This window comes from Martes martes (assembly GCF_963455335.1).
Source record: "Martes martes genome assembly, chromosome: 14".
In the NCBI taxonomy this organism is placed as follows: Eukaryota; Metazoa; Chordata; class Mammalia; order Carnivora; family Mustelidae; genus Martes; species Martes martes.
Window position 1 is genome coordinate 47,119,979 of NC_137902.1, and position 24,548 is coordinate 47,144,526.

The 24,548-nt window shown below is 48.5% G+C and overlaps 1 protein-coding gene across 3 annotated transcripts in view; it reads right to left on the bottom strand.

Moving 5' to 3' along the window:
* The window catches only part of SH2D4B (SH2 domain containing 4B), a gene marked incomplete at both ends in the record, with an annotated part of 78,760 nt that overhangs the window by 24,004 nt on the left and 30,208 nt on the right, over nucleotides 1-24,548 (bottom strand). For 2 of the 3 annotated variants that reach the window (XM_080823050.1, XM_080823051.1), the window contains 3 exons: nucleotides 1,256-1,380; nucleotides 3,339-3,555; nucleotides 17,837-17,984. In XM_080823050.1, the coding sequence (XP_080679176.1) occupies nucleotides 1,256-1,380; nucleotides 3,339-3,555; nucleotides 17,837-17,984 (490 nt within the window). Of the gene's footprint in view, nucleotides 1-1,255; nucleotides 1,384-3,338; nucleotides 3,556-17,836; nucleotides 17,985-24,548 lie in introns of all 3 variants that reach the window. The other variant, XM_080823049.1, reaches the window with a different exon arrangement.

Here is a 24,548-nt window from a genome sequence, read left to right on the forward strand (position 1 = left end):
CTCAGATAAGGGAGGGAAGACTCCAGGAGCAAGGCCAGCATGCAGCTCATCCAGAGAAACCTGGCAGTCTGGCCAGGCTGCTGGAGAACAAGAGATCTTCTGGGCAGAGAGGAAATGTCTCAGGCAAGTCTATCGTGGATAAGCCAGCACCCAGGAGACCAGCCCACCATCTGGGGACACATGAGTAAGCTCAGCTCAGATCATCTGAGCCTGGTTCATACCAGAACAACTACCTAGTTGACTCAAAAAATTATGAATAAACAATAAATGTTTATTTGTTTTCAGCTCTTGTGTTTTGGGGTAACTTGTTATGTCTCAACAGCTAACTGGTACAGAAGAGGCTGACGGCCAATAACGACTCCTGTCTCACTGTTGCAAGTCTCTGCTGAAATCACAATCCTGTTGCCCGGTTCGAGGCCTCTCTATGTTCAGATCACTGGACTGGGATCATAAGCTTGAGATACATTCTTGAACTTGACTTTATAAGGCTATTGGTGATATGATGAAAACTTTCTCCCAATCTGGACCTGCTTCCTTATCTGGAAAATGAGGAGTTAGACATTTCCAGGGAGCCTCCCAACTCCCTGTTCTATGCTTGGGTGACTCCGATCGCTTCATTCAGCTCTTCTGTCATCGAATCAACAAGTGTTTGTGCCGAACCTGCTGTGTGCCCGCCTACGGTCAGGATCTGGGATGCAGGCTCAGACCACAGGATGTGGGCCCTGCCCACCAGGAGCTCCCGGTGCAGGGAAAGTTCCCCATCTTGTGAGTATAGAGAAGACGCCTCCGAGGAGCCCCTGATGGCCAAGGAGGCTGTGAGAGGGAGCAGTGGGCGTCCTTCCCCAGCACAGAGAGGGGAATGAAGGCACATTCAGAGTCCCCAGCGATATCCAGTCTCCCCTGGGCTCCTGCTCTGAGATGTCTGCCTTGGTCCCTAAGGCCTTGATGGATGCCACTCAGCATTTTGGCTCATGCCCTGCGGAAATCAAAATCTGTGCCTTGAACTCAGTACATTCAACAAGCAAACAGAGGACAGCCATAGGACCCACCTCCACGCCACTCTCCCCCAGGTGACCCAGGAGAGCCGATCCTTAACTCTGGGAGACTGGCCAGTCTTTGTGGAGGCGGCATGAAAGTGGCAAAGTTCTAAGTCCTCCACTCGCCCTGATGACAGCGGTCCCTCAGGACCTCCTCCCAACCCCAGAAGGAGGCAGACAGGTGGTGTCTGCCCTAGGGACCCGAAAAGCCATCCTACCGTGGAACCAGGGGGCGATGGATTTGGTGTTCCTCTCAAAACCGGCTCGGCGAGGCAGCTGCTCCTCCTTAAACCAGCGGACTATGACTTCTCTGGAGACAGGTCTCAGTGGGCGCTCCCAGGTCCTGCTGAGAAGCGAGATGAAGTGTGGAGAGTTAAGGAGGGAGTTGGGGAGGGAAGAGGAGAAAGGGGGAGGGGAGAGGAGGGGAGGAGAGGGGAGGGAGGGCCACTATGAGAACGAATCAGCACGATAACCACACTCATGCCTGTGGAGAGAATTCAATGAGTCGAGGTGCATAAAGGCACTTTGCCGGTACTAATGCACCAACTATTATTATTTTCCCCAAAAGAGCATTGTTATTGCTTGCTTCCAAAAAAGCCACACAGGTTGGGAATAGAAAAGAGGATAGGAGGAGGTGTTTGAGGGAGAGAAAAGGCATTTTTTCCCTCTAGAATTTGCAGGGCACGAACACCAGCATCCATGAATTACTTCATGCCTTGCTGACCCTCGTATACCAGGAGCAGCAGACCCAGACAGAGAGAGGCTGGCCCGTCAGCCTCCCTCCCGGGGCAGCCCATTTGTAAAATGAACATCTACAACCTTTTTCATTAAGGGCACTGTGGTCATAACCAAAGATTTCAGACAACACCAATGTCTGTTAACAGAGTTGTTAATAAATGACTTCTAGCACATCTGTGGATTGGAATACAATGCAGCTGTAAAAAAAAAAAAAAAAAAAAAAAAAAAAGAAAGAAAGAAAGAAAATAACCGGGGTGACGGGCTGGCTCAGTCAGTGGAGCATGGGACGCCTGATCTCTGGATTGTGAGTTCGAGCCCCACATTGGGTGTAGACATTACTTAAAAAGAAAATCTTAAAAAAAAATGAAAAATAACAATAAATGAATTGATATGAAGAACTGATAAGAAAAGACTAAGAACTGATATGAAAAGACCGCCAAAATACAGTTAAATGGAAATAAAAGTCAAGACGCAGAGCCATGTGTATAACATGCAAACTTTTCTGGGAAAAACAGAGAGAGCTATGACTTTTCATGTCACCAACTACACAAAGGAACTGGGGTTGGGGGGCACACATACACCGAGGACAGGGCTCCCCTACGGGGCCAGGGAGATCCAAGAAGGTGGAGGCAGGAATGGGAGGCAGCTATTTTCCATATTTCTTTTTAAAGTTCCTGGTTTGTGAATCGAATAAATGATAAGGAAGGAAGGACTAGAGGGAGGGAGGGAGGGGACGGGAGAAGAAAGGAAGGAAGAAATACAGGCATGGTCAGCCCTCCCTAGCCCTCAGGGAGAGGGCGAAGGGGGGTTATGCATAATCCTAAAACCCAATTAAAGCAGGACTCAGAACAGACCCTCATGCAGATTAACCGAGGTTTGGGACCCAGCAGGCACTACCACACACCCTCATGGGGCAGTAGTTGCTCAGCAAGGATGGAGGTGTGGGGGACCAACCTCGGGGCTGGCCTAAGGTGGGCACAAGTGGAAACTGGAGAGGCCGCAGGCAACCTCTTGACCCTGGGTTCTGGAATGATGGGCAGTCACCTAAGTGTCCTTGCCAAACCATTCTGGAGACCCCAGTGTGTGTGAGTGAGGACCCTCAGGACTCAGCCACGCTCATCTACAAGCCTGTTACCAGAAACAGGCATGCACCAGTATTATCTGTGGTTAGAAAGAGCAGCCAGCCCTGGTTTCCAAGCAGCTGGGCCATATTTAACCCATCTGAGGTCTTATGTTACAAGTTCTTGGGGTTTATGGACCTTTAAGAGCTTGAAATGATGTACAAACATTTCTGGGTATTTTCATATGCACATCTTGGAGGGAAGAGTACACAGCTTTCTTTAGGTTCTCAAAGGAATCCTAGGCCCCAAAATGTTAAGACTCCCAGAACTCTGGGGCTATTAGAAATCTCAAGCCAGACTCCTTACTGCCTCCCTCTGGCCCCATTACACAGATTTGAACACTGAGGCCCACAGTGGGGAAATGACTAGCTCCAAAGTTCACAGCTATTGGAGCAGAACATGGACTGGAGCCCCCAGTCACACTGTATTTGTCAAGACCCACCTGACAGGTATGACAAGAGGAGGCGGAGGCCCAGGGCCTGGCAGGTGGTGGTAGAGTCTGGCCTCCTGCTCCTGGCTCTGGCCGAGCTCTCGGAACATGGAGCTGAGGCCGGCAACCATGCCTTTCTGGATGGCACGGAGTGAGTGGCGCCGGTACTCATCCCTGGCGCGCTGAGCTCGGCGGCTCCTCTCCTCGTCCTCGGCCTTGGACCTGCGCACTGGAAAGGGATGGAGATCGTGTTCACCCGGAACCACAGCCTAGGCCATACACCCAGCAAGCCAGGACTGGGCCCAGAGCCCCAGGACTCACCCAGAGTCCCACAATTCACCTGGATTCACCCCCAAGGGACTACATGGAGGCTCAGAGCCCAGGAACGGCTGGGTAGACCCAGCTCTGGCCAACAGCCCTGGGCTTGTCCGTTGCCATGGAGGGAGGACACTCATGACAGGTTAGGTTCATCGGCCTGTTCCTGCAGCCCCAGTCCAGAATGAGCAAGAAACCTTTGGATGGAAATAAACAGCTCTATATGGGTTTCTTTCTGGAGGCGCCCTGCTTAGAGCAGCTGCTCAAACCATGTGGCCACCGGCCGGCCTCAAGGACACCTGTCAAGGTAATCAGCATCTCCAAATACTACTGCCATCCCCCACATTGACTGTAGGCTTTCTCTGCACTGAGCCCTTATTCCATGCTTTCCCTGCAATATCTCATTACAGGTGATTCCCCCCACCACCCAGGGTGGAGGGCCCATCACTATTTCTACACCAGAAACCCAGCATCCAGAAGGTGACATAACTTGCCCCCAAATAAACAGCTAACAAGGGGCAGGGCCAGGGTTGGAACCCAAGCTCGGCTGGTTCTAAAACCCAGGCAGCCCCTCCCCCCACCCACCTGCACCCTACCTCTCATGCTCCCTCCCTTTGAAAACCCGGTGCGCCTGACACCAGAGCCCCTTCTCCTTCCTACAAAAAGCCAAAAGAGCATTAAGACCCTCCAGTCCCACCTCCTCATGTTGCTTACATTGAATCTGAGGCCCGAGGAAGGAGAGTAACCTGCCCACCTGGGTCAGTGGCCAAGCCAAGCCAGGAGCCCTCCTTCCTGCTCCCACGGGCTGAGGTGCTGGAAACCCTGGTGCCCTGGTTCTGGTGCCCTTTCTCGGGTTTGCGGTGGCCTTGACCGCTGCTGGGTGAGCGTGCTGGAGAGAGAGGCTCCTCTGGTAGCTTGGTCACTCGCAGACCACGAACTCCAGATGCCCCTCTCTCCAACCTTGCAGTGTTCTGTGTTTCCCAAGGCAGGGCCTGGTCTCAGCCAAGTGGCCTCGGAAAGACATCTGTGTGCTGCTGCTTCTGAAACTCAAACAGGAGTCCTGGAACTGGGGAAATGCCAAGAGAGGGAACACAACCTGTTGGAGGTGAGGGCTAGCATTAAAACTGATTCTTTTGTAGTCTGATTGCATCTTGTCAGGCTCCTATCTGCCTCTCATATCTAATTCTTTTCTTAGAGAACTCTGGGAGCTGGACATGTGCTAACTGTGCATGACTGGTGACCGTGTGGGCCGGGCAGGTTCCCCTTCCTCCTGGAGTCAGCTCTTAGCCAGAGTCCATTCATGTTCCAACTCCATTCCACACGTGTAGCAAACACCTACAACCAAACAACACCAGAGAACTGTGTTTGGAGGATACAAGGCAAACAGCCCTTGTTCTGAAAGAGAGCACTTCTGCCTCTCAAGCTGTCAAAGGCCTTTTCTTGAAACATAATAGAACATTTCCCCAGCTCTGAGGAAGGCAGCTTGAAGTCTGTCCCTCGGAAGGATTCATGGAAGTGGAGGTCACATGCAAGGGGTCCAGTAGGGTGAGCCCCCCAAGGGCAGGTTCGTTGCTATATCCCAGTGCCGACATACACAGGAGTCAGTCAACAGGCAATCCCTAGTCTTGGATGGCTGTGCCCCATGAAGTACTGAACTCTGAGCTGGGTGCAGACGTAACAAAGACCAGACCCTTTCCTCGAGGTGCTCAGAGCCTGCCTGGGAAAATAAGACAAATATCTCTTAACACAATGAAATCTGGGACAGATAACGTATTGTCAGGGTTTAGGGGCAGCGGCTCTCATATTCTGTGAGGGAGCCAACAGCCACCCAAAGAAAGGAAGCATCTGGAAAGGTCAGTAGGAGTTTTCCAGAGAAAAGAAGCCAGCCCAGGGAGAAATCTGTTTGGTGCCCAGCTGGTTCATCTGTACATTCCAGACACTACGAACACCATGATGCCTGCCTCGCATTGCCAGGGGAGGGTCAAAGAAGGCCAGGATGCCTGGGCCTGGGCTTTGCAGCCACAAGCCAGCAAATTAAACACAGGAGCCCGTGCCCTACAAAAGCCAGTGACCTTTGAGAGCTTATAGCCCCTGAGAGACAGTGACACTCAGTGACAGGCTGCAGAAGGAAGCCACAGGCCAACTAGGAAGACAAGCTGTTGGAACTCAGCCAGGTGGGGCCCTGAGCCATCAGACACACGGAGACGAAACCCAGCTCCTGAAGGCCAGCTCTAATCTAGCCATTCTCTTCCTCAAAGGCCTTTCGGGGGCCCCAGTGCACACAGGATAAAGGACAACGCCCTCCCCTCCAGTCCTTAAGAGGTGTCCGGCCTGCCCCTTTCCTCCCCAACCCAATGGCTTCTGATCTCCTCTCCACTCTGCGCTCTGGCTCTACCACGCTCCCCAAGCGCTACAGACCCTTGCTGTGCAGCTGTGCTCAGCCACTCAGAGCAGCTGTGAGGAACGGGCAGGCAGGGCAGCCAGAAGGGCCTGGCGCTGACGGCTCTCAGGGCTGAGAGAGCAGCCGAGGCTGAGAGCAGGAAGCAAGCCTTGGCCTTGGTGAAACCAAGCTGCTGACCAGCCCTGATTATAGAAAAGGGACCCACACAGAGGCACACAAAGTCAAGGGCGGCTCCAAGACAGCTTTCCTGGATTGTCTCCTCCCCTGCCATTTTTTTTTTTATGTTTCTGAGATTGAGTTGACATCTAACATTCTGTAAGTTCAAGGTATACAGCGTGCTGACTTGGCAAATTCATATATTGTGAGGACTGCCCCCACAGCCTTAGCTAACACCTCCGTCACCCCCCCCCATAATTCTTTCTCGTGGTAAGAACATTTAAGATCTAGCTTCTTAGCAATTTTGAAGTATATAATACAGCATTCTTGACTATTGTTGACCATAATTGCAACGGGCTTTCTCTCTCCAGAACCTACTCATCTTCCAGCTGCAAGTTTGTGCCCTTGGACCAACACCTCCCCCGTTCCACGCCAACCTCCCAACCAGCCTCTGGTAACCACCATTCTAGTCAGCTTCCCTGAGTCTGGCTTTTTTAGGTTCAACATACAAGTGCTGTCAAGTAGTATTTGTCCTTCCCTGTCTGACTAATCTCACTTAGCCTAATGCCCTCAAGGTCCATCCACGTTGTTGCAGATGGCAAGATTTCTTCCTTTCCCATGGTTTAATAATATTTCCTTGTGTGCCTGTGTGTGTACACACACACACACACACACACACACACACACACACACACACACGTTCTTTATCCACTTATCCAACGACAGACCCTGAGGTTGTTTCCAAATCTTGGTTGCTGTGAATGAAGCTGCCTTGCCCACAGGAGGGCGGGTATCTCTCCAATGGCTTGCTTTCACTTCCTTCCACTAGATACTCAGAAGTGGGGTTGCTGGATCATAGGGGAGTTCTATTTTTAATTTTCTGAGGAAGCTCATACTGTTTTCCACAGTGGCTGCACCGACTTATTCCCACCAACGGAGCAGGCCAGGTCCCTTTTTGGCATGTGCCTGCCACACGCCATCCGGCTTCCCAAGGAAAGTGCCCGAACGCCTCTAGGCCTCAGTTTCCCTCTCTGGCAAAATGAGAATGACACGAATGTCTGCCTCACAGAGTTGTCATGGAGAGTAAATGAAGCAGAAAAACACTATAAACCGTGAAGTGTTCTGGAAAGGCACTGTCTTATTAGATTGGGCCCTTGACGTTGATCCTTTCTTCAGATGTCCCAAAGCCTGAGTCTGGAGCCGGGGTGCCTCGGTTCACATCCCAGCTCCACATTCCCGCTGTGGACAAGTTACTTCATCAGGCTGGCCTTTGTTCCTCCTAAGTAAAACTGCGCTAACCGCAGTCCCTACCTCATAAAGCTGTCATGACGATGGAGGGAGCTAATAAGGTAAGCCACTTAAAACCATGTCAGGGACATATTAAGCACCATGGTTAAGGGTTAGTTAAAATGTTTCTTTTCATTAGCCCTGGTATTACTAGGTCCAAACCAGAGTTCATGGCCAGTCCAGGAAGAGACACCCTTGTGGATCGATCACAGGGAACCTGCTCGGTGTCAAGCAGCTTACCCTAAATTGCACTTTAAAATCTTCAAATGTTGCTTTAGTTCCTACTCGGAATCAGGAACGGATTCAGACCTTATCCCATGAATCTGCCATGAAAACCCTCAGCCAAAACTCATGGGGTTTCTTCCTGCTAACGCAGTGAAAATAACCCATACTCATAGGAGGAGCCACGAATATATTTTTGCCCGGAGCCAGCAAGTGTGAGACTCTCCGCGTGGCCCAGTGGACCTGCTGTGGAGGTGAGGACCCACCCCGGGTCACCTGCTTCCTCCCTCAACCGCAACTCTGGCCCGAGATGATGCCCCGTGGGCCTGTCCAGCAGGCACCGGGAGGGCCCACACGGTGCACAGGACAAAGGGGGAGCACAGCCACCCCCACTCCTCAGGTAGGATCCAGAGCCGCCTCTCTCCTTCCTGTGGGAGACTGAGGCTCATCTCCCAGTAACACCATAAAGACAACTGGCACCGTGGGAAAACCCTGAAGACTTCAGAAGCAAGGCTGACTTGAGAGATCCAACAGTGGACCAAGCACAGTAAGACACTACCATGAGGGTAGCTATTTTTTTAAACTTGTTTAATTAGGAAAAACAGAAAACAAGTGTCGGCAAGGGTACAGAGAAAGCGGAATCCTGGTGCATTATTGGTGGGCATGGAGCGTGGGGCAGCTGCTGTGGCAAACGGGATAGCATTTGATCACCATGTGAGCCAGGAACTCCTCTTTTGGAGATATACCCAGAAGAATTGAAAGTAGAGCTTCGGACACATTTTTGTACAGTGATATTCACAGAAGCATGATTCACAATAACCAAAAGGTGGAAACAACCCAAATATTCATCAAAGGACAAATGGGTAAACAAAGTATGATATACACATACAGTGGAAAATTACCCAGCCCTAAAAAGGAAAGAGAGTCTGGGGCACCTGGGTGTCTGGGTGTCACTTGAGCATCTGCCTTCAGTTCAAGTCATGATCTCTGGGTCTTGGGATGGAATCCCTCCTCCAGCTCCCTGCTCAGTGGGGAGTCTGCTTCTCCCTCTCCCTCCGCTGCTCCCCCTGCTTGTGCTCTTGCTCATGCTCTCTCTTTCTCAATTAAATAAATAAATTCTTTTTTAAAAAAAATAACAAGAAGAAGGGGATTCTGATCCCTGCTCCAATGCAGACAGATCTTTAAGACAGCCTGCGAAGTGAATAAGCCAGACACAAAAGGACCCCCTAGGAGTTCACTGCTACCCCACGTACTGTACTTAATGATAGTTAAATACACAGCGAAAAGCAGAATGGTGGTTCCAAGTAGCTGGGGGCAGGGTGGATCGGGGATTTACTGTTCAATGGAGGCAGTTTGGAAAGATGAAAAAGTTCTGGAAACGGGGAGGGGGAGGGGAAGGGAACGCTGGGGGTTGATGGTATTCCAACAATATGAAAGTACTCAATCCACTGAACTGTACACTTAAAAATGGGTAAGGTGGTAAATTTTAAGTTATATATCTTACCACAGTTTTTTTTTTTTTTTAAATGGACATTCTGTAACATTCTGGTTGGTGAGCACTGGGCTAAGAATTAAGAAGCCAGAGCAGAGGGACACCTGGGTGACCCAGTCACTTGGGTGTCCAACTCTTGATTTCAGCTCAGGTCATGATCTCAGGGTCGTGGCATCGAGTCCCAGGTCAAGCCCCATGTTAAGCCCCAAGTGAAGCTCTGCACTCAGCAGGGAGCCTGCTGGATATTCTCTCCCTCCGTCCCTTTCCTTGTTCATGCTCACTCTCACTCTCTCAAATAAATAAAGAAGAAGAAGAAGAAGAAGAAGAAGCCAGAGCATAGCTAAGTGTCTCCATCAGCAAGATGTGTACCCAGCTGTGTCCCTGCTTCAGCCCTCAGTTCTCTCCCATGCAGATAAGGGGAAGGTCCCTTCCAGCTCCGACCCCCTATCTCAAGGAGGCACCCACACCTGCCTGGCCTGGGACCACCTCCCCAGAACTGAGACACCACCCTCCAGGATGGCCCAGCCTGGAACCCTCCTGCTCAGAAAGAAACCAGGAGTCCCACAGGCTTTGGAATCCAAACTCTCCCATATCAGACCTGAAAACTTCAGCTGCCATAGGCTCAGGGGAGTAGAGAGAGCTGGCATTTGCTTGGCTTTACTCCTAACTGTCTAGACTGGGACAACTTTTCATCTCTCTGGGTCTTAGTTTTCCCTCCATGGAGACAGTACCATCCCTTATCCAATGGCTGCCAAAACTGCCAGACTGGTCTGAAATCATGTCCTTATCTGTGTTCAAGATAACACTGCTCAGTTCTCTAACACCGAAGAGCAAAAACAGAAGTTGGTTTTCCTCCTGGCAGAGTCTGCAAGCAGTTACAGAGCTGCAGACATCGAGCCAGGCCAGTCACTGCAAGAGGCAGAGTTCTTAACACTCTAACACGGTCAGGGCAGGGCGTGCACATCTATTCAGCACCTGCGTCCTTAGGACCCACTCTATGCCCACTCTGTGCTGCACAGGACCAAAGCTGCTCATTGCACACCTCCAGGGGGCGCAGTCTCTGCGTGGTCATCATAGATTTGGACACATGTAACAATTTCTGGCAGATCATATAGCGCAGCATCTTCTTCTAATTTTCACAAGGTCAGCATAACAGCTGGCTGCCAAGCTGATACTAGGAGATAGGGGTACAGCAATGAACAAGACACAGTCCGTGCTCTCAGAGAGCTTACCTTCTAGCAAGGGAACCACGCCAGCAAACCGCGGAGCTGTGTTGGAGAACTGATGCCTGGTGGACACGTGAGATTCCACCAATAGAGGCCAAGGAAAGGGTCTTCTGGGCAGAGCAGGCTCAGGGGCAGAGGCCCAGGGGCGAGAGGGAGCTCAGGCATCCCTCCTGGGGTGAGAGGGCACGGCTGCAGGGCAGCTCCCTTACGGACCCCGCAAGAGTGAGGATGCAGAAGCAGGGAAGCCCATTTAGGAAACCAGCAAATACCGGCTGATTAATTCTGACGCTTTACCAAAGGGTGATTGGAAGCCCCTGACATGTATTCAGCAGGAGAGCAGGAGGCTCTTTCCACTTCTCGAAGATCAGTTTGGCTGCAGTGCTGGGAAAGAATCCCGACAGCAACAAGAACGAAGGCTTGGAAAACAGAGATGGAGGTGAAGAGCCACGGGGTCAACGTTCAGATGGTACCAGGGCAATGGGGTGGAAGGGGGTAAATTCAAAGAACGGGAAAGAAGTAGAATTCTTACCTCTTGATAAGTTTGGGATTGATCGTGAGCAAAAAGGAGAGACCAGAATGACAGCCAAGTTTCTGCCCTTGGCAGCCAGGTGATAAAGCCCGTTGGGGGAAGGGGGGGTTGAGGGTCGGATGTGTTGTGGTGGAGGTGACTGTGGGATTCCAGGAGGACATGGGGTTCTAGAAGATTGTTAGCTGCCGCTCGTCATGAGACCCCTGTCTAGAGAACTTGCCTATGGTTCCTTGGGCCCTTTCTCCCTCCACCCGGATAGAAAAGACTCATTGCTTTATAGAATTCTGATGATCCAGTTACGTCCACAGAGAAACCCAGTGCTTCAAAGCAGTGTCAGTGTGGAGTCCTGCCTTGGATGAATAATATAATGTTTCTAAAAATTAGTGAATCATATATATCATACAAATATATATTTATTTCTATATGTTATATGTATTATTTATATATATTAATATATAAACATTTATTTATAACATACATTATTATGTATTACATGTCTTTATATAATATACAATATGTATTTATATATATATTTATATACATATATATACACACAAATATATATGTGCATATATAAAATGAAAAGGTACCCATAAAGATTTAAATTGTTTATGTGGGCAGTTGTGTTTAAGTTCTCCATTTTCCACTCCATGTGACACTGGACAACTCCAATCACCGTATCTATATTTTATCTCCCCATCTGTAAAATGGGGACTTCATAGGGTTGCTCTGTAAATGAGGTAAATGAAATATTACATGGAAGGATCCTGGACAACTCTGGCACAGAGTACAAGTTCATTAAATATCATGTATTTAGAAAGGGTCCGTCCCCCTTAAGACAGAAAGGAGTGGAGGTGAGGAATTGGTATAGGGGGAGGGGCTGGGTAGTGTCAGGAGCTCTAGTCAGGCAAATGGGGAAAATATAAATTTTGTGAAACGGAGACGCTTCCTGACCCCGGGGGGAGGACAAAAGGCCATCCAGATACTGAAGGCTATGCACACAGACCGCTGGGGACCCAACCCACGGGTGGGTTTGGCACCAAGACGACGGACCCTGAGAGATGAGCCTCAGGGAAAGAAAGTGAGGCTCACCCACAGCTAAATGTAGGCCAGGGGAAGGAATGTTCTCTGCTCCCTGACTCCAAGGCCTCTGAGATCACCGTCAACCAAGTCCCTCTAGCGATTCCTGATGGCTGCCAACAGTGACCCCCTGTGGCCACGAGGTGCAACATCAGAGGTTCCTTAAGACCAGAGTGCTCCCTGGACTCTGCTTTGGGACAACAGAAAACCCCCAGAGATTCTTGAGCAACTCAAGAGGAGAGAGAAGCCCAAGCAGGATACAAATCAAGCACGTGGGGACTCCAGCTGGCATTATATTCAGTTGTAAAACCAACCCTACGTGACACTCGGAGCTGGAGGAACGGCCAGTACTGGTTCTGTCCAAAGAGACGCTGCTCCATTTCCCAGGCCATCCGTGCACAGAACAGACCCTGGCTGGTGTTATCTTTCCCTCCAGCCCCACCCCATCTCCCCACCACACAGCATCCCCCTTTCCGCGTCTGCCTGTCTCCGGCGCACAGCATTGTAGAATCACCCAGGTTAAACCCAGACTCCAGAGCACTCTCTTTTCTATGAACAAAGAGAACAGAACCAACACAGCTGGACTCCATCCTGGGCCCAAGCACACATTCTTCTCCCCTGGGCTCTGAGCACACAGCAAAGGGTGAGACAAGCAGAGTATGCATGGTGGGGTGGGAGCACACCAGACCGACACAGTCCAGGAGGGAGGGGAAGGGTTCACGAGAACAAGTTCCAATATCTGGAAATAGAATCATTTACCAAGTCATGCTGGCTCGTCTCCAAATCTCTGGGCAACTAGACAGCACCTAACTCCACACTCCTACAATGAATTTTTGCCCGAGATTTTCAGAGCTTCTCAGAGGCCAGAGCCTGCTCTGCTATTTGAACAGAATAATGAACCCTGAATTCAAGTGATACTAAAGGAAACAATGCCCTTTTTTTTTTCCCTAACTCGTAGAATTTAATTTAGGTGTTTTATCAAAAACTGCTGCTCCCAGTAGATTAATGGCCCACTATAATCTTTCATATTAAATTAATTGAGTGCAGAATGGCTTTGCTGGTTTTGAATGACAGCCTCCAGAGTTTAGCTCATCATGCTTTAAGGAAGCATAAAATAAGGAACCAGCATCATAGGGCCCGCATTATCACCTTTTCTCTGTCTTTTGGAAGTTTTTCCACTTTCCATTGCCACACGGTGCATTAATTAGCAGTTAGGCAGCTCCAGGGCCCGATGATCTCCGGTCTGCATCCTTAATGAAACACCCGCCCTGCCCCTAACGGTCCACCTCATCATGTCGCTATAAAAAGACTCTTACTATACCCTTACTCCACCCTCCCAACGAGCCTCAACCCAACATGACTACCTCCACTTGCCAAATGAAGAAACCGTGCAGCTGGGCACGAACTTGCTCACAGTCACACAAGTCAGTGACAGAGCAAGGGCAGGACTCCCAGTCCAGTGCTCCTTCTCCCACACGAGAGCAGCCTCATGTGACTTCACTTTGTAACTGCTCACTATTTTTGCAGTATAAAGCTTTGTCCTGCCTTTTTTTTCTCCCATGTCTTCTCTCATCCTGAATTTAAACGAATGAATTCTTCTTTAGCTCTTTCCCATCTTACCTTTGTCACTTTCACCGTTGTGCACCGTGAACCTCAGGCTGCAGCCACGTGGGGACACGTACCGCGTCCTACACACATGATGACCTTGCTTTCGCTCAGTGCTGCTCCCTCTGCTGGAGGCCCTGCCCTGCTTCTGGGCTTCCCCACTTTTCCCAAACCAAACGCCATTTCCTCCACGGGGCCTTTGCAAAGGCTCTGTACACCATGATCACGTGCGATTAATCCCTGGATTGCCAGGCTGGCTCAGCGCCCGCAAATCTGTAACTATGATACGCCACATTAACAAAAAGCATAAAAATCATCTGATTATCTCAAGAGATGCAGAAAAAGCATTTGACAAAATTCAGCATCTTTTCATGATAAACACTCTCAACAAATCGGGTATAAAAAGAATGAACCTCATTATAAAACCCATACATGACAAGCCCACAGCTAACGTCATACAAGACAGAGTAAGGTTGAAAGCTTTTGCTCTAAGATCAGGAACGAGACAAGAATGCCCACTGTCACCACTTCTCTCACCATGATACTGGAAGTCTTAGCCAGAATACTTAGGCAAGCAAAAAATAGTAAAAGGCATCCAAATCAGAAAGGAAGAAGTAAAAATTGTCCCTGTTTGCAGGTGGCATGACCTTACACAGAGAAAACCCTAGATATTTCACCCAAAAATTGTTAGAACTAATAAACAAATTTGGTAACGTTGCAGGATACAAAATCAACATACAAACCTCAGTTGTGTTTCTATCCAGTAACAATGACTATCCAAAAAAGAAATTAGTAAAACAACCTCACTCATAACAGCATCAGGATGGGTAAAATAGATGATGGCTATTGAGGAGGGCACTTGTGATGAGCATTGGGTGTTATATGTAAATGATGAATCACTAAATTCCACAAGTGAAACTAGTATTACATTGTATGTTAACTAATGGGAATTCATTTTTCAAGATTTTATTTATTTATTTGAGAAAGAGAAAGAGAGAAACAGTATGAAGGGGAGGGGCAGAGGGAGGAGAGAGAAAATCTCAAGAGAGTGTACACTGAGCGTGAAGACCAATGCAGGGCTCAAGCCCAGGACCCTAAAATCATGACCTGAGCAAAAAACAAGAGCTAGACGCTTAACCAGCTGTGCCGCCCAGGCACCCCCCTAACTGGAGTTTAAATAAAAACTTGGAAAGGGAAAAAAGAAAAAAGAATAAAATACTTAGCAATAAATTTAACCAAGGAGACAAAAGACCAGGACACTAAAAACTATAAGACATTGATGAAAGAAGTTAAAGAAGTCACAAATAAATGGAAAGATATCCTGTGTTCATAGACTGGAAGAATTGATATTGTTGAAATATACATACTACTCAAAGCAATGTACAGATTCAATGTAATCCCTATTAAATTTCCAATGGCATTTTTCAGAGATAATAGAAAAAATAATAATCCTAAAATCTGTTGGGAATCACAAAAGATTCTGAACAGCTAAAGCAATCTTGAACAAGAAGAACAAAGCTAGTAGCATCTCACCTCCTAATTTCAAATTATATTACAAAGCTATAGTAACCAAAACAGTATGGTGCTCACATAGAAACAGAAACATAGACCTATGGAAAAAAATATAGGGCTCAGAAATAAACTTACGCATACATAGTCAAATAATTTTCAACGAAGGCACCAAGAATACACAATGGGGAAAGACAGTCTCATCAAAAAAATGGTGGCACTGGGAAAACTGGATATCCACATGCAAAAGAATGAAATTGGACACTTACCTCCTAGCAAACACAAAAATCAACTCAAAATGGATTAAAGACTTAAATATAAGACCTGAAACTGTAAAACACCTGGAAGAAAACATAGGAAAAAAGCTCCTTGACATTGGTCTTGGCGATGTTTTTTTGGATATGACAGCAAAAGCAAAAATACCAACAGGTGAGATTATGTCAAATTAAAAACCTTCTGCACAGTAAAGGAAATCATCAACAAAACAAAAGGGCAACTTGCGGACTAGGAGAAAATATTTGTGAACCACATATCCGATAAGTGGTTAATATCCAAAATATATAGGAGTCCATACAACTCAATAGCCAAAAACAAATAACCCATTTTAAAAAATGGGCAAAGGACCTGAATAGACATTTTTTTCAAAAGGACCTACAGATGACCAGCAGGTACATGAAAAAGTGCTCAACATTATTAATCACCAGGGAAATGCAAATCAAAGCCACAAGGAGACATCACCTCACAACTGTTAGGACATCTATTATCAAAAAGACAAAAGATACCAAGCATTGGCAAGGATGGGAAGAACTTGGAACCCTCATACATTGCTTGTGGAGATGTAACCATTGACAATGGCACGGAACGTAGCTAACTTCCTTCCACCGCTGTTTTTTTGAGCTTGCACTTATGTTCTAAAAGGGTGCTAGGGGGTACATTTTTGCACTGAAATCTAATGATGTTTTAAAAACACTTAAAAGAAAACATTTTTCACAAAAATAGTCCTTTGAAAAAAAGAAAAAAAAATAGTCCTTTGTCATTACATTATTTACCCATGTATTTGTACATTTCTGTCTGCTAATTTAGGAATGATTTTTTTCAGTAAAAAAACACATATTCAAGAACCACCAAAAAAAAAAGAAAACAATGTTCAGATCAACATTATTCATTATTCATAATAGCCCCAAAGTGGAAACAACTCAAAGGTCCATCAACTAATGAACGGATAAACAAAATGGTGGTCCATGCCTACACAAGAGCCTTACTCAGCCCTAAAAGGGAAACTGTACACTTTAAAAGGATGAATTTTATGTTATGTGAATTGTATTAAAATTTTTTTTTCAAGTCTGTTGAGAGAATCTGGCCTGTGGTTGAGAAAGGCTGAGGACCAGAGGGCTGGTGAGTGGAAGTCATGCAGCCTCTGCGCTCCCCTGGCCCTGGCCCTGGTTCCAGTCGTCTCTCAGGGACACCGCTGCCACAGTCTCATCCTCTCTGTCTCACCCCCAAACCCACTTTTACAAGTGTCCCACTGTCACCTGCATGAACCATGCCTTTTTATTTTCTCCATGTTTTGACCTCCAGCACCTTGCTCAGCCAAGAGAGACTCTCCCCCTCCCAGGATTGGCCAATTCCTAAAGATGCTAAAGGACTCACCCGCAGGTGTGCCTTTCACTTGCGAACCAGCCAATCCAAAAATCTTCAGATCACTTCCTCTATCTAGTTCTCACTGTCTGGGGCACTGCCCACCTGCCCCCAGGGCCAGGCGTCAGACAACTCAAGAGCCCCTGTGCCCCGGAGCCTACAGACATTATTTAAACCAGCCAATCCTACACCTGCTGACCCTGCCTGGCCTCACCTGCCCCAAGCAAACCACAAGAAAGACTCCTGCCTGCATTGTCCCCCGGCTCCCTCCTCCTGGTGATTCCCAGTGTAGCCCTGCTGGGTGTGCCCTGCCCCCAGGAGTAAAAACTTCTTAGGGCAAGGTCATTTCCACACTATCCCTATGATCCAGGTGTCACCAGACCTGATTCAAACGAAGCCCAGCACATCCTGAAACACATCCTTCCAATCTGCTTCTGCCCTCCCTCTTTCCCTGCCCCTAACTTTTCTCCACCCGACACCCTCCAAGCTTTGTAGCCTTTGTAGCCCACCCCATACATCTCTGCCTTCCTAAGCACATCCCATTCCCATCACCATGCCCTTACCTAGGGTGTGCTGAGGCCTCTGTCTTGAGCTCCCTCTCCCTCTCCCACCTCCTCGCCTGTTTTTTCTGTGCCCCCCATGAAGCTTCGCTTCCTCTCACACTGCCTCCGGAAGCCCACCAGGATAACCACTCTGTACTCCAACGGTACTGATACTTTCTCCCTCAAAGCCTGGAGGCTGCGTGTCTGTCTCCTCCAAGATAAGCACTGTGATCCCTCATATCTGGGAGCCCAGCGCTTAGCACAGAACCAGTGAAGGACTGGTAACGCAGTCAGTGCAGGGTTTTCTTTTTTAGTGTAAGAAATCTCCTCTACAGGCACATAAGTAAGCTCCTGGCGGGTGGCGCCCTTACCCTCTGGGTCCTTGGCAGGGCCCCGAGCACGGCTGGTGCTGGGTGAAGGCCTCGGGCCAGAACGCGTGAACCGGAAGGATGCCGGAGCACACACCCGTGGGAGGAGGGTGGGCGGGGAGGCCGACTGCGCTACTCACGCTGTTCCTCCCACTCGCGCTCCTCGTTCTCGCTGGCGTGGCTCTGCAGCTGGGCCTGCTTCAGGGTCCAGTAGAGCTCCTTCGCCCTCTGCTCTTCCTGGAGGCGAATCTGCTCCTCTCCTCGCTTCCTCTCCTCTTCCTCTTTCCTCTAAGATATCATGGGGACAGAACGACGTTAGGTCACGAGAGAGAAGTGCCGCTGTGGCCCTGGGGCGGGGCTGTGCTGTCGCGGGGTGCGGTGGGCCGGTGCTGGCTCAGGTGTGGTCTCTGACGCAGGAGATGGCCGTGGGCAGGCCTGATAGGGGCTGCGGTGAGGATCAGACAGGTTAAAATGGGAGGACAGGGGTGCCTGGGTGGCTCAGCTGGTTAAACTACCGGCTTTTGGTTTCAGCTCAGGTCCTGATCTCAGGGTCATGCCATCAGCCCTGTGTTGGGTTCCACACTCAGTGGGGAGTCAGCTTGAGCTTCTCTCCCTCTCCGCCCCTCCCCCCTCAACTAAATAAATGAATCTTTAAAAAAAATAAACGAGGAATAACGTAGACTCCAAAGCTTTCTGAAAAGATAAGAGGACACTGGGCCATCCTTGGCCACACTTTCCTTCCAGGGGAGAGGGAGGGCAAGTACCATTCCTTCTGGAGGCTGGTTAAGCAGGCTATGACCATATCTTAACCTTCTGTCTGGATAAGGTATTTCCAAGACAAATAAATAAAATCTCATTAAAAAGGGGGGGGGGGTTGGCGCCTGGGTGGCTCAGGGGGTTAAACCTCTGCCTTCAGCTCAGGTCATGATCTCAGGGTCCTGGGATCCAGCCCCACATTGGGCTCTCTGCCCAGCAGGGAGCCTGCTTCCCCCCCCCCCACCCTGCCTGCCTCTCTGCCTACTTGTGATCTCTATCAAATAAATAAATAAAATCTTTTTAAAAAAATATTTCCTAGACAAGCAGGTTTGGGGGCCGGACCCACATCTCCAATTGTCCCACTTTGAAGTTCCAAAAAGGCTATGTGTGTGTGTGTGTGTGCGCGCGCACGCGCGCATGTGTATTTCCCTCTACTTTTGTTCACATCAAAGTAATATCGCAGGTGTCAGATGTGCATGATATGCCAAAGGCTCGTTTTCAACACCAACAACTCTCCAGACCACTTCACTCCAAACCACTCCAACCTCACCCATGCCCAGAGGCCATCACTCTCAATTATTTTAGCTGTCCCTCATGTGGTGACATCTCTGAATCACGCACGAAATGTTTTACCCATTCTAAACATTACTGCCTTTCTTTTTTGGTACATGAGTATGTGGCAATTATGTTTGGCTCATGGGTACATGCCCAGACTTTTCCTCTCTTCACCCTTACCCCGTCAACATCACAATTTGTGGTGAAATCAGTAATTGGTGTAAATATGGTTCACTGCACCAATTATAAGAAGTACATTTTGTAACTTCCTAACATATCTCTGAAACATGGGTATGTCTCATGACTTGCAAGTTGCCTTTTTAATAGGCAATGGTTTCTTCCTTCTTCTTAAAATAATGATTAATAAATCAATACTTAATAAGGCATCTTATATTCAGTAAAATGTGGTAGTATGATGGCTTTTTCTTTCTTGACTTTATAATTGTTTTATCCTGAAGCTGCATATTGAATTCTCCCAACTTCTCTAAGATCTACTGTAAATCTTTCCTTGTGTTTAGTATTATAACAGGTAAGCAACAGTTAGCTTTTTTCAAGGGTCCCCACTGTTCCCAGATGCCAACCTTCTTTCTTCTCCCATCTCGGTTGTTACCTGGGCCTCCTGCCCATCCATCCACCAGGGACTCATTTCTCAGCCCTCCCCGAGTTGAAGCTCTTGTTTCTTTGTTCCAGGGAGGGTTTTTTTGGGTGGTTTTTTTGTTTTTGTTTTTGTGGGGGTTTTTTGGCCATTTCATCATTTTGCAAAAGCATGGCTAGCAGGACTTCTCAGGTAGGGACGCACAGAGAGACACTCTCTGAGTCTTATCTAAAAACATCTATATGATTCCTTCAGATAGAACCACTAATTTGGGGTCACCTCGGTGGCTCAGTGGGTTAAGCTTCTGCCTTCAGCTCAGGTCATGATCTCAGGGTCCTGGGGTCGAGCCCCGCATTGAGCTCTCTGCTCAGCGGGGAGCCTGCTTCCCCCCCGCACCCCCACCCCCAGTCTCTGCCTGCCTCTCTGCCTACTTGTGATCTCTATGTCAAATAAATAAATAAAATCTTTTAAAAAAACAAACAAACACTAATTTGGCTGAGCATAGAATTTAATTAAAAATCACTTTCCTAAAACAGAATTTGGAAGACTTTGCTTCCTAGCATCCAATACTACCACTCGGATTTTCAATCTTCTGCATGAGCTATTAAGTTTTCTCTTTATCGCTGATATTCTGAACATTGCGAAATGATGTGCCTCGGCGGGGGTTTTCCTTCACCGAGTGTGCTACGCGCTCAAGGAGCTTTCTGCCTGAAGTCTTGGATCTTTCCAGTCTAATACACCTTGGCTTAGAATTTCTTAGGTAAATTCTTCTCTTCTCATTGTTTTTCTTTCTAGAACTCCTGTTTGTCAAATGCTGGACTCCTTGACTTGATCCTCTAGGGGGCTTAGCACTTCTCTCTTACCTTCTCTCTCCTGCCTTTGCTCTTCTACTTCCTGGCTGACTCACTGATTTTATTGTCTAAACCTACCATTACATTTTTCATTGCAGCATCGCATTTATAATTCCCAAGCCCTCCTCCTCCTTCTTCTTCTTTGCTTGCTCCTTTTTGCTTCATTGCCCCCTGTCCTGGTTTCAAGAGTGTAATGTTCCATCTCTGAGCATTTTAGAGCTTTCTCCCCCCACCCCTTATTCTGATTTACATCTACTTCTTCTGTTTTGGGCTTTTCTCTTCCCTTTAAAGTATGTTATATGTGTTGCCCGTCATTGGCGTTGGAGGCTTTCTTCCAATGTCTGATGTTTCCTGGAGGTCCATATTCAAGCAGAAAATAACTATCCGAATGAGAGACTCAGAGTGTGTAGACAGGACTTCCCTGGGAGGTGGGCTTCACTCCAGGATGACTGGATGAGGAATCAGCCACTTCACTGAGGCAAATATGCAGTACTCCGGTCCTTTGTCTGAGATAATCCTATCTCTCCTCCTCTGTCCTCCTTCGGCGGAGTCTGAGCACCAGCCTACCGAAGTCTGTGAGGAAAGCAGGCAGCAGGCAGGAACCCCTAGCTTGTGCCCCATATTACATAGGAACACCATGCTTTGAAATGCTTTCTTTGTAAGCATCCCCCACAGGTGTCTCCCAGGATGGGGCCCCAGAAAGTCCCCCTGGGATTGTCAGGGACGGCAGTGGTCACCAGGTAAGCTCGCCGAAGGCCAGACCACTTCCCGCATGAGCCCTAGTCTCTTGTTTCTCCTTCTTGGGTGCTCTCTGACTCTCTCCTTCATGAAAGGGGTTAACCACATGCCCCCGGGAGCTCCAGGACTCCTATTTAAGGACTCATCCTGGAGTCCAGTGGCCAGTCCACAGTTCCAGGGGCGTGGCTTAGCAAGCCAATGAACCCCGCCAGCCGGACCATATTTTTATCTCAGCATTGCATGAGATTGGGTGACCAGAAAAGACCTAACAGCCTGATTTCATGTGGCTCAAATTGCTAATTCGTGCTAAACAAGGACACTCTGCAAAAATACGTGCTGGCCCTGAGCACCCCAGAGACACCCCAGGCTGCAGATCCCACAGCTCTGGCTACTCACTGCTAAAACGAAGATCTTTCCTTAATCCTCCTGTTTCCCATCTGCCCCTTGACTGCTCTCTCCACTCGGCCTGACACACTGAGCTCTGAGCCTCTGCCCACTCCCCATCTCCTTCTGTTCAGAGAGAAGGCTCCAGTAGCCTGGGAGAAATGGGTACAAGTGGCGACATGAAGGTCCAGCCATTTCACGGAGAAACTGGTCGTCAACCTGAGCTCTCTGCTTCACAGTCCCTAGTGCCCCCAGGTCCCAAGCCCATGGGGACCCAGACTAAGCCAGCTCCCCCCCCCCCATCGTGCAGGCACCGCACTTGAACCCCTCACCATTCTGTCTTCCAGCCTCCAAACCTCGGCAAACATTTTCTTATCTGTTCCTGCTTCTCGTTTTCTCTCTCCTGGTGCTTGGAACTTTTTCAGTCCTTTGCTACTATTTAAATGGATCAACAAGAATCCGGTGGGGAGGAGGTAACTGAGTTTTTAATCCTTCATTTAGTAAAAAAGACAACTTTTTGTTGTTGTTGTTTCTTCCAAAACAGTATAGATTAAGGATTTTCTTCTAATTCAACAATCAATTTTTTAGTCCAAAAGAACAGGCAAAATTCCCACTTCCTAATAAGTCGCTCTCAAGAGTTGGGCATGAGGACAAGAGAAGGTGAATGGCTTCACGTGGTCAGTCACCAAATACTTCCTGGGCACACAGAGGCTCAGGCCTGTGTTGGGCTCTGAGGACACAGCAATGGCCAAGACACACACAGGCCCCACCTGGTGCTTGCCTTTCCAGGGGTGAAACACACCAGACAAATAATCATCAGGAAATACCAGAAAATAATAACCAGTGTGCACAGAATTAAAACAGGGGAAAGGACAGAGAGAATTTGGAAGGCCACTTTAGGCTGGGCGACCAGAAGTCCTCTCAGAAGGGTCGACGTGATCTGACACCTGACCAGTAAGGAAGAACACTAATAAGTGAGTATCGGGGAGAAGAAATTTCCACACAGAGAAAACCACAAGCACGATGGACCCGGCGTTGTCCATGGGCTTGGGATGTTTGAGTACAGAATCACCCACTGTGGTTGGAAGAAGAAAAGTCAAAGCTCTCTATTGGATGAGTTTGAGATGCCGTCTGACATCCCCGAGGCCTGCCATTAGCACTGGGATGCATGAGCCTGGGGCTGAAGGGCAAGTTCAGCTGAAGATACGGCTCGGAAGTCATCTGTGTGGGGATGACGTTTCTCAGCCACGGGACCTAATGCTATCGCTGCGAGAAAGAATGCAGAGCCAGAGAAAACCACCAGAAATAAGGTACGGTAAATAAAGTGGAGCGGAGGGAACATAGTCAATAAAACCATAATAATGTCGTAGGGGGACAGATGGTGGGTGACTGCACTCACCGTGGTGAGCATGGCGTAATACAGAGAATTGTCGAGCCACTATGTTGCACACCTGAAACACATATCAGGCTGTATGTCAGTTACACTTCAACAATAACAACAAAGAAAGCGAGAGAAAAACCAGAGGGTCTTGGGCCACTCCATCATTTAACAGTTGAGAGAAAGAGCCGGAGGCAGGAAAGGAGGCTGAGAAGGAAAGCCAACAGATAAGCTAAAAACCCAGCAGGGGTGGTGTCTGTTGGGGAAGCCAAGAAAGAGACCGTTTCAAGTAAATTTAAGCTAAAAACCCAGCAGGGGTGGTGTCTGTTGGGGAAGCCAAGAAAGAGACCGTTTCAAGTAAATTTAAGCTAAAAACCCAGCAGGGGTGGTGTCTGTTGGGGAAGCCAAGAAAGAGACCGTTTCAAGTAAAAGGGAGTGGTAAACTGAGCTGCGGGCCCCAAGACATCGCAGAAGATAAGGACAGAGAAGCGACAAGGGACAAGGTCGTGGCCTTAGGACGTGCAGGGAGACTACCCAGAGGAGTGGAGGGGCAGCCAACCAGGAGGCATGTGGGAGGGAGTGGAAATGACCGCAGACGGGCCTCTGGGGACATCTTCTGAAGACAGGAGCAGAGATAGGGAGCAGCACGTGGAGGGGAACGTGGGGTCAGGAAGGACATGGGCTCAGATGGAAAATGCTACAGCTGAGAGTTGGTGACAGATGCAAAATTGGAACCAAAGTCCGTGTGACTCCAAAGTAGAAGTTTTAGCTTGAAGCCAGGAAAAAAAGCTCACCTTCAGCCATCACCAGCATCTCAGAGCAAAAAACTCGCTCCACCCTGGCACAGCACCGCAGTGTATGCAGCAGGTTTCCCATGCCCGCTGCCTCCCCCTCAGCTCCCTCATCTCCAACCCAGGTTGTCACATCACCCAATACATGGGGCACCAACCAAGACAGCGTCTACCCTGACTCTTCAGATCTGGCACCTGCCCAGGGTGGGTCTTCCAGGAAGGAGCAGGTCTCAGGGAAAATACCATCAGCCAAGGCCTGTCAGAGCCAGAGGGACTTCAACCCCCCGTCCTACTTTCTGGTACAGAGGAGGAGTATACTGGCTTGGTCAGGCTGCCACAGACCAGGAGGCTGAAACCACACACATGTATGAGCTACGGAGGCCCTAACTATAGAGGCAGGGTGGGTTTCTTCTGAGGCTTCTCTCTTTGCTTTGAAGATGAACCTTCCTCTCCCCGTGTCTCACATATTCTGTCCTCTGTGTATATATACATCTGTGTCCAAATTTCCTCTTCTTCTAAGGACACCAGTCATGCTGAATCAGGGCCCACCCTGAAGACCTCTTCTTAACTTATGACATTTCTAAAGATCTTACTTCCACATACACTTAGATTCTGAGGTGGTGGAGGTTAGGTCTTTAACATAGAAATTTGTGGGTAACACGGTTCAGCCCATCACAAGGAGACACCGCCCCAGAGAAGGGTCATGACTAACACTTGGCATAATGCTCTCCAAGTTCATCCGTGTTGTCAAACATGGCATGGTGTCCTTCTTAAGACTGAATAACATTCATTTTATATATATAT